The 11,007-nt window shown below is 36.6% G+C and overlaps 1 protein-coding gene across 3 annotated transcripts; it reads right to left on the reverse strand.

Annotated features, from left to right (window-relative positions):
• Positions 1–403: 403 nt before the first annotated feature.
• LOC104600326 (protein SEH1-like) lies at positions 404–10,308 on the reverse strand. 3 transcript variants are annotated; one of them, XM_010263207.3, is made up of 8 exons: positions 9,970–10,308; positions 7,870–7,981; positions 6,496–6,596; positions 4,101–4,178; positions 2,732–2,887; positions 1,868–1,980; positions 883–1,009; positions 404–737 (listed from the first exon to the last, which is right to left on the reverse strand). In XM_010263207.3, exons 1-8 carry the CDS (start codon positions 10,126–10,128, stop codon positions 606–608), a joined length of 978 nt encoding a protein of 325 aa, XP_010261509.1. In that variant the 5' UTR covers positions 10,129–10,308; the 3' UTR covers positions 404–605. The 3 variants fall into 3 exon arrangements, with proteins under 3 accessions (XP_010261509.1, XP_010261510.1, XP_010261511.1); XM_010263208.3 differs by having other exon boundaries at positions 6,541–6,596; positions 9,970–10,270; XM_010263209.3 differs by having other exon boundaries at positions 524–737; positions 857–1,009; positions 9,970–10,307.
• Positions 10,309–11,007: the final 699 nt, after the last annotated feature.

Here is an 11,007-nt window from a genome sequence, read left to right on the forward strand (position 1 = left end):
ACCCCATCCACCAAGCCTTCTGACTAGTGAAATACTTGTATCCATACTTCACACTGTACTTAAAATTTTATGATCTCTTCCAACTACAAAATTTGAGGCCTAGTGAGTGCTGATTCAGTTAATCCCCCACTGATCTCTTGGTATGCAAGAAATCCTCCTATATCAAAGCAGCACACATAAACTGTAAACCTGCATTTCGATTTATAGATTTCAAAGGTGGCATCCAACAATTGGAGAGACAGTTACACTCCAACCCCCAGCAACACCGTGGAGAGATGATGGCTATTTGAATTTCTAACTCTAGCAATCACATGGAGTTTGAAGCTTCCGACCTTCCGTCCACTTCCTCACTAACCAAACAAACTTTGAAGTCAAAACGAAGGCGCTCTTGAAGAGTAAGAGGTGACAACGAATATGTTAATATCTCCTTCACAAATAGGCTAGAAATGACAACTGTTTCTTCAAGAACTTGCTCTTATTTTCCAGCGGTATCCACTCCAAACATTTGGTGGAGTTTTTTGCCTAACATACTGCTGAGCTAGGTTCTTTACATTTTCAATTGAATGGGACAAAGCCATTGAAATATATTGAATGGGAAAGAGGTTCTACGAGGTGGACACAAGGGCAGCTTGTTCATGCCATACACCGTTGAGATTAGACTGCCACAATCTGACTACCCCGTCACTTCCTGTTGTTGCCAGAGTCATTCCACTCATGTCCCACTCCATTTGCCAAACCTAAACAAAAACAAGCATCATTACCAGTAGACTAATTAACGATCTACACTTGAATTATCTATGGCAATTAATGATAGAATGATACAGCAGGCTACGAGTTCAAGTTTATACTTCCACACCTATTTTGTTGGTCCAAAATGCATACCTCGCCTTCATGACCAGAGAGCAATGCAACCTTCTCAACAGAAAGCCTTCCCTCTGTGTCAGCGTTCAATCCCAGATGCCATAGTGCAATCCCCTTGCATGTTGCAACAGCTATGACCTCATATGGCCTAGAGACAAGTTTTAAAAACTTTATTATCATAACATATTATTTTTTTCCTATTCCTAACCCAATACAAGATAAATGATACGTGCCTTACGAGAACTCACCCCTAAAAGCTAGCTGTTAGAGGGAGGGAACCCAAGCACATATATACCACACAACAGTATCCCACACTACCAATGTGGGATATCTCACATTAGCATCCCATACTACCAACATGGGACAAATGGATTGTAACTTTTCACCACACTCCATAATCCCGGCACCCATGCAGGCTGGCTTTGCACTAGTCCACCTAGCCCCGACCAAACACTGCAATACCGATGTCACCACCCATGCCGCACGATTGCAACTGGGAGGCATGGAGGCATGGTGTAGGCCCTGATACCATTTGATACATGCCTTGGGAGAACTCACCCCTAAATAGAGGGAGGGAACCCAAGCACATATATACCACAACAGTATCCCATACTACCGATGTGGGATATCTCACATTAGCATCCCATACTAGCAACGTGGGACAAATGGATTGTAACAATAAATTACCGAGGTCATAATCAACTCATAGCATATGTTATATGTCAAAGGTCACCAATACATGTAAGACTTTCATTTATCCCATACTACCGATGTGGGATATCTCACATTAGCATCCCATACTAGCAACGTGGGACAAATGGATTGTAACAATAAATTACTGAGGTCATAATCAACTTAAACATAGCATATGTTATATGTCAAAGGTCACCAATACATGTAAGACCTTCATTTTTAACAAGCAACCACACACACAGTGCATTTAGATCCCACAAATTTACAGGAACATTTGTGTGTGTGTTGCAAATTTACCAGACTAGATCCTTACCTCCCAATATTGGGTGCCCATGCAACTGCATAAACCTGATCACCCTTGTCTCCAGGCAAAGCTAACTCTGCAACTGGCAGCCACCGTTGATGAGCCTCATCAAATTCCCAAACCTGTGTGGTATATATTTATGAGAACGAGATAATCTTTTCATTTGTTTCACTTGCACTTACCGGAACTTGTCTTCAAAGCAAACCTGGGATACGGATGTGCAATATTCTTCTTTGTTTTTTTTTTTTTCTTTTTGTAATCTGGTTTTGAAAACACAAAAGATAAATCCTGGACATGGACCTCAAAACTTAACATTGCAATACCTACTCTTACAAGTATGAAGAAATTCTGCATTTGAAAAAGCTAGCTACTTTACTGAAGCACCCACCAGGCCACCACTAACCTTATTCATTTCGTACAAATAAAAATAGAGTTAACAAATGACTGGACAATGTCCCAAATCCAACTAAGTTGCACTATTACCTTAAGTGGTCAAAAACATGGGATCTACCACTTGGATTGGCCCAAAGAGTATGCATCATGTACACCTGGTTTAACTACGTATTTTCAACAAAAAAAATGGGTCTAAGAAAATACCATTAATAGTTTTTAAAATCAATAAAATGAGGTTATTTATCAAGAAAAAAAGAAAGAAGATACCATTACTTGGTTTATCAAGGATCACACACAGACACACATATGGCTAGAATCCATTTGGATCAAATTTGACTATACACAGATCCAATCCATTTACAAACCTACATGAGAAGACACATCCACTATTCTACCAGATTTTGGGAGCATCAATTTAATGCATTTCCTTTAAAAAAGAAAACTCAACGAAAAAGGAAGATTGTGTAGAGAATTATATACCTTGGACGAGTTGAATTGTGGTAGATCTGAATTAAAACCCAGAACAAAACTTGAATGATGGCTTTCACTTATTTGAGGATTCCAAGAGATGGATGCAGACAAACATGACGCCTTCCCACACATGGCTACTGAATCAATTACATTCTGGAATTCCGCCTGGCAAAAGATAAAAAGAATATATTGTAAAGGTTTGTGCATAACGTTAGCATCTGAAAGTCTAATAGACATTTCATATTTCTTTCTCCTTTAAAGTAGGGTGGATCTAAAGGTGCATCCCTCACATAACAACACACCTTTTACCTGCCATTCATGAATCTCCATAACTTGACTGAAATATCCCAAGTTGAGAAGTGTGGTTTTGTCATTGTTCACCACCTTAAATTAGACCTCTTCTACAAGAATTTCTTCCTGGTTACTTGGTTTTACCCTACTCTCACTTTTCTCCTTTAGATCCACCCTTTCCCATCCATACGGTAATCATGGAAGTAGACCAATGACACAAGATTTCTTATTCAATCAGTCCTACTGATGCCATTATTAACTTATGAGATCCTAATATATAGTAGCCATGATCAATTACTTAAAGGGACTCTTTGAGATCCTCCACAAGGTACTGTCACTAGATCCTTAGTACATGTATCAAATCTACATGGGGCTCAACAATGGCCAAGCAATGAATATTTTCAGCCTTGTAAACAACCAGGAGGGGGGGGGCTGGGGGATGAGTCATTTTGGAGTACCAAAAAGTTTCTCTACCTAATAATGCCAAAAATCATATAGTGGGGGACAGGAGGTGGCTAGTTCCTCTGCTTAATCATGCCAAAATTCCCAAGATGAATCATTTTGGAATACCATCATAAGCATCCAATTGAGCAGCCACTATTTGCATTGACTAGTTGTTCTGTGCCATTACTAGACCACTAGCAGGGAGACCATGTTAAGCACAAGCGTGTAAAAATGAAAACAAGATTTTACATTAAATTAAATTTTATTGATCCTTCCTATCTTACATAAATCCTATCAATGTTAGGGGCTGTTTGATAATGGTCGAAGATGCTGAACTAAACAATTTATTGCTTTGTCTTTTAGTGGATAAAATAATTACATAAAAAAATACACAAGGGGTATAGTAAATTAGTAATCTACTCAACTTCATCTTCAGCATTAAGGAGCCCACGGCCTCATCAAAAACTTACCAAAAGACAAAAAGCAATAAGCTTTTCAGTTCAGCCACTTCAGCTGTTATCAAACAACCTTTTAGCAATTCATCAAAAAAGAAAAGAAAAACAGCCTCTCAACAATCTAACCTACAAGATTCTGAAATAGAACCTAATACAATGACAAGATAGAATCAGTTAACATGATTTACCTGAAGTTGCCATTTATTAAGTAACAATGGGTCCAGCAGCTCATAAACCTTAACATGGCCATCTGAATATGCAACAACCTATATCAGTGGGAAATGAAACAGTAAATATAAACCCACTATATGTTTTTGTTCCCAATCTCATGTATTATAATCTTTAATATTTTTTATTACAAATTTAACATGTATCATTTTTCCATGGAAATAAATAAGTTTCATTTTACTAAATAACCAACAAATAAATCTTTTACTGCACCAACTTGAGGGCCTCGGTAATTGTAAATTCTATTGGAAGAGGAAACAATGCATCGAGACGATACCATTGACAGTAACATCACTGCCTTCATCCATTTGAGAAATATATGTCCTTCAATATGATCTCCAAAAATACAAAATTATGCATATAAAATGCATACTTAGAATGATTCTAAACAAGCGTACATGATCTCCAAATTGTAATTAACTTTTAAAAGATGGCATCACCTTACATATTGAAAATTTGCTGTCCTAAAACGGAACCGTCTAAGGTTGGCCAAGTTCATAATTTTCCCAAAATAACAGAAAAGTTTAAATATATACACATACAGAATTCAAACAGTTTTTATTCAGCAATAGAAACAATAATTTTTTTGAGAAATAGAAACTTTCATTAAACAAAGTCGAGGGAGGATGTACATGAATGATGTACAAAAGGGCTTAGCAACAAAAAGAAAAAGCCCAGTCAATCAAAGTAATCTATTAGCACTATACAATATATCCCTTCCCATCCCTGATTTAGGTTTCTTGGAATCCATCTGAACTTGCAGTTTATAGTAGCTGTGATTTCTGCTATTTCATGGATAAAAATGAGAGAACCTCCAAGGCTCTTCTGCCATCGAAGTGCAAAAATAAAGGTGTTGGAATGTCTAGGAGACAGAGGAGGGCTGATCTGACCAGCAGCAGGAGATGATTGCAAAATCTCCAAGAGTCAGCATCCAAGAATTGACCAAGATCACAGCACATCTTCTCAGATTTTCCAGGTTAGTGCATTTATTCTCAAAAATTCTTCTGTTCCGCTCTTATGCACCCCATGACAGCATGAATAACTGCCTTCCAATAGAGTTCACCCCTTTCCAAGCTTGCTGCTCTGCCATTGATGAATAAAATCACAGATAAAATTGGGTGGAGCCCAGAAAAAGCTACCATCTCTTATCAGGTCCTGAGAGGAAAAAGCTTGACATAAGCTATGAGCCACTTGGAAATTAATATGTAGATGGCTAATGGATTCACACTCCTGAAGGCAGGAAACACAAGCATGACCATAAATGCTAATCTTGCCGCAAGCTATTTCCCATAGAAAGCAAATCTGGAAGAAAACAGACAGAGACAGATTTTTCTGTCCGGAAAAGAGTTGGAAGTGGAAGCAGCAATCAGCCCTTCAAAGTAGGATTTGATTGTGAAAATACTTTTAGGAGTGAATGACCAAATTATCTTGTCTAGGAGGGTAGGAGAAAGATAGACTTCAGAAATTTGAGAATTTAGGTAGGAGATCTCTATCTGTGAGGTCTCTATGGAAGTTGAAGTTATATGCTATCCCAGTCCGTCTCTGATGAGGGTTGAGGACACCAAGGCTTTTTTGCCTAGGACAAGACGAAAGAGTTTAGGGTATGACACACAAAAAGGTTGAGTTTCCCACTAAAGACCAGTCCAAATTTTGATTAGGTTTAGGTCACCTAGACTGAATATAAGGAGGAGAAGATAAGATGCATAAGGGTTATGCCTTTCCAATGATTTGCCGAAAAGAATCTATTCAGAGATTGAGTTCTGCCCGTGCCTAATCTGCTACCTCCACATTTGCTGCGAATCACAGAAGCCCAAAGAGAGTTATTCTTGGATTACCATAACCACTTGCCTAGGAGAACAATATTCTTTTCAGAAAAGTGAGCCAACCCTAAGCCTCCCTCTTTCTTGTTCTTGCAGGCCTCCTTCCAAGTTCCAACTAACCAAATGATCCCTCTTATAGTATTCTCCCCTCCTCCATCCCAAAGAAAATCATGTTGAAGCTTCTCCACCTGATTTCTCGTCTTGGCTGGCATCTTGAACACAAAAGGAAATAAGTTGGAAGGATAGGGAGTGTAGCCTTAAGAAGGGTAAGCCAACCTCCCTTATAAAACAATAATTTTATTAATGTGTAAAACAATGGTGTACAGAGTGGAACGGTGGAATACAATTCACGTAGACAACCCCATATAGTTGGGACAAGGCTTAGACCAAGAATCATTAAAATGAAAAAAAAAAATATGGCAGATAAAAAGTTTGTTAAACCAAGAATCAACATTCATCTGAAAATTACCTAGTTTGATGGAATAAAAATAATTAAAAGAAAAAACTGATCAAAATTGTTAGAAGCTGCATTGACCATTTTCAAACTTGTAAGGGAAATTCCGAATTGGACATCCAGCACCTGAGTTGCATTGCTTTCAAAGAGCTTGCACAGCTTCCATTTTAGAAGTTGTGGGCCTAAAATATAGACAAAAAGGAAAGAAAAGGAGAGGTCACTTTATTGTCAAATGTGTAGCTATAGAAAAGATCTATATTTAAGTACTAAATGTAAAGAATATCTAGAAAAAAATGTTAAGTTAAAAGATACAAATAAAGGGTTGATAATTGATTAAAAAAAGGAAAAAAATGATGAGGGATACTTTTGGCAATTATGTTTTATCACAAGGAAACAAGTCAGTTTTCTGAATATAGACATTATCATGTATCACTAATCAGATGAAAAACAGTGCCTTCAAAGCATCAACTAGTCAGTTGAGGGCCAGATGACTGCATCACTAGCTAGTCAGTTGATACTCATGCCTAGGATGACTAAGCATCGAGTAGGTCAGCTAGTCAATAAGTCAATTTAACAACTAGTCATCCTAGTTAACCACAAAGTAATTTTAAAGCTTTTTTATTTTCTTTTATCTCTAATTATTTGAAATAATATAGAATATATTTGTGCTGTTGCTTTAAAAACTTGTGATGGGACATGCTTGGGTATTGGTTCAAAAATAGAAAGAAAGCATAAAAAAAGAGAAGGCAGTGGAAGAATTTTTTCAAGTTTTCTTCCAACAATGATATGCTGGTAAAAGGTTTCTACAAAGGGCATATTAAACAGTCAAGGTTCCCCAATTTCGTTGGGTAACAAAGGCTGTAACTCCCTAGTCCCTACCTAGCCAAGGATCAAAAATATTGATACAATATACCACATATCGGGCATATTGTATTCGTATCCACATTGGTAGTCAAGGAGACATGTGGATACACCAATACACACAGGGTTGGGGGGTTTGAAACTTTGAGATGATAGAAGGCATCCCTCTCATGCTGATAAAAAAAAAAAAAAGCAAGAGTATCATTGATACACACCAATACCAATTGTTGGTATCAGGCATATCAATATTTTGATCCTTGATCCTAGTCTATCCAGCATAACTTCTTTATGTTTGGAAAACAAAACTTACAAACTAAATGTTCAGCGTCATTCTTTTCCTGCATAATTACAGTCTAATTTAACTTGTTTAAGAGATTGCATCAATATCTTAAATTTAGAATATATCTTCTTGTCATCACTTATTCAGTATCTTTGCAGGAACTAGTCATTTAACTAGAGAGGCCAAAATGATAGGCCATCACCTCACCACATTGATAACATTAATGGAAAAGAGACAAAAATCTTGCAAACTGAAGATATACAAAGTTGAACCAAAGGAGTTCTTCCTGATTTGAGAACCAAATAACCCTATACCTTCCTCAACTTCCTCCCATAGCAATAATGTTCCATCTGCACAAATGCATGCAACTGCATCACCATACTCTGGAGGAACCCAAATAACTTTTGTAATACTTGCTCCATGTGCCTATAAGAAAGTTAAATGAAAAAATATTGGGAAAATTTAGAACATTGTTGTGCATGAAAGATTTTTTTATAATAAGTAAAATAGAAAAAAAATTATTGATTGTAAAAAGAAAAATTTTGTTCTCGGACACGAAAGCTTTGAAGGATGAATTTGCAGAATTTACTTCTTGTAGCTCAATGCTGTTGTTAAAGGGTCAAATACAAAACTTCAAAACAAAATTATAGTCCCCTTAAATAGAAATTAAGGGATGCATGATGTCACATGCGTCTCTTTTCTAATTTTTTTTTTATAAATATCTCTTTTCCAATTCAAAGTACAAATATACACATACCCAATTTCTCTTCCTCTTTCATGCATTCAACCCTAAGGTTTCTATTTTGTGCTTTTAAATAGAAATGAAAAGGACAAAAAAACAAAATGTATGCAAAAGTCAAAAGTGACATTTCAACCAGAAATTGAATATTGGAACATGAGCATTAATCCTTACTAATGGGCCCTAAAGAAGCAGAAAGGCTGTCTTCCAAACTGTATCTTGCAAGGATATGACTATGGATTCCACCTTGGTTCATAAGTTCTCATAGGTCACAAAATTTTCATTGCAAGAAGAAAATAGCATACAAGGTATTAGCATAATACTCAAAAAGCATAAAAAAAGGCTTTTGTACAAATACCATCCATTTACGATACAAACAAGGCAGCTGTGGCCAGAGTTCTCTCTATTTCAAAACAAAAAAGGACCTGGCTCAAAATGGTATTTATTTACCCCATCAAATTCTTTGAGATTCAAAATTTAAAAAAAAAAAATGATGAATAAGAATTGAGCACATAGATCCAACCAAGAATCAAAATTTTGCAATGTATCGGCCAATATGTATCGTATTGGTGACCCACCGATACACAAAATACAGGGAGTTTCGGGGTTAACCTATTTCAGGGGGTAGCCAGACCCCCTGAACATGTTTGGAGAAAAAACTAAAAGTAAAAAATAAAAGAATGTTATTTTAAAGTCCAATGCTCCCTATTCGGTGTATTGGACTGTATCAATACTTTAAACCTTGGATCCAACTATTTCCTCATGGGATGCTACTTCTTCACCATGAAGATCCTAAAATTTCTCTCCCCCCAAATGCCTCAATACAATACAAAAGGCATGCCACTTCAAACAGGCTAGGCCTTATCAAGAACCACAGGTCAGCGCTCACAAAGATAATTCATATTTGCTGGGATGAACCAAGATTTTGAAGAGAAAAACAGAAAAAAGAAGAAATTTCAATGGTCTAAATCTGACTCACAAGTGACAAACATGTTTGTAATCATTTTCTCTGCTTCATTACGCATAAGGCATACAATTACTTGTGAGTAGTATTTAGACTAATGCTACCACAGACAGCAGCAATTGCAGTAACAAATAAAAGTTTTGGCAATTTATTGAGGGCTTTGCATGACCGGTTCAATTGCATACAGTGACTCAACAAGCTGAATTCATTTAGGTATATAGTCCACCAGAAAGTCTCCATTTCGGGTCATCCATGGACTGATCTCAAGAAAAATGATAACTTTACTATATTACCCCTCAGTAATGAGGTCGTTGAGGAGAGAAGATGTTGAGCACAACCTTAGAGGTATGTGATCTGATTCCTTCAGATAGAACATGAGCAACTACTAATATACGAATGCTACTTTTTTTAAAGCTTAAAACATGGAAAAAGCCATGTAAGTCGACCAGAGTAAATATGAAAGTTGAAACTATAATAATTCAAAAAACTAACGGTGCTTAAATTAATAATTAGAAAAATTCTCAAACTGGAAGAAAATTACTCCACAAGAGAACCACATTGCACCAAGAACGGACAGATTATACCGATTTTCAGTTGTGTCTTCCATCAAGAGAAGCGGAAGCTTTAACAAAGTTTTTGGTCTATTATATTTACAACTTCGCTATAAAGAAAAAAAAAAATAGAAAGAAGAGATAAGACCAACTAACGAACCTTAGTTCTTGACGTGCAGGTGAAGGTCGAGGAATCTGGTTCGAGAGAATCAAAAATCACAAGTGTTCCATCCAACAATCCCGTCGCCAATCTCTGGCCACAGTAGTTCCAGGAAGAACAATTTGTGCCCTTATCGAGCATTACAAGAGGCTTTTCCATGGCTGTCCCTCCAACTCTCCAACGAAAATGCTTCTGCTTTCACTCCGCACTCGTCAGTCGTCACCCCAGTCTCCCCAGTCTCCCCAAAATCACTGACGAAGACGAAAGTTTTCCTTCGAAAATACAGACAACAGTGTCTAAAAACCGGACCGGATAGGAATACAAGACCGGGTTACACTAAAATTGACCGATAACCACACATTTGGTCAAGTGACAATTTAGTCCTCAAATTTTTAAATGCGACAATTCATTGCTCGAACTTTTAAAATGTTACAATCCAGTACTTGTTATAATGTTATTAATCAGTTCCTTAATTAAGTGATATTTGAAAAATCAAAAATGTCCATTTGAATGTCATTTAATTCTCTTTATTAACCATTTAAACATTGAGAAAAAACTAAACAGTCCCAAATCATAGCTTCTTTTATTCAAAAAAGTTGGTGATTATGTAGGAGAATCTAGAATTTGGGATTATTCATTTTGTTGTCAATGATATTTGGATGGTTGATAAAAAGAATTAGAAGACATTTTTTGACTTTTCAAATGTCACTTAATGACTGATTAACGATAGATACTAGATTATCACATTTTAAAAGTTCAAGTACGAATTGTCACATTTTGAAAGTTTGGATACTGAATTATCACATTTTAAAGTTTGGGGACCAAATTATCACTTGAATCAAAATAGAGGGGTACTGATCAAAAATTTTTCCAAAATTTTATCATTTTCTATGTAACTCAATACATTCTTTTCTCTCTAGCTATAACGTTTTCTGCATTAGGGTTTAAATGTCCGCAGCAGTACAAGTTTGAACTCCAAGATCAAATTTTCAGGAAGGCCTTGCTCTACCTGTTCTCGACCAAAATGATCGAAGGCGT

Source organism: Nelumbo nucifera, chromosome 1, assembly GCF_055504915.1.
Source record: "Nelumbo nucifera cultivar China Antique chromosome 1, China Antique-T2T, whole genome shotgun sequence".
NCBI classification, from domain to species: Eukaryota; Viridiplantae; Streptophyta; class Magnoliopsida; order Proteales; family Nelumbonaceae; genus Nelumbo; species Nelumbo nucifera.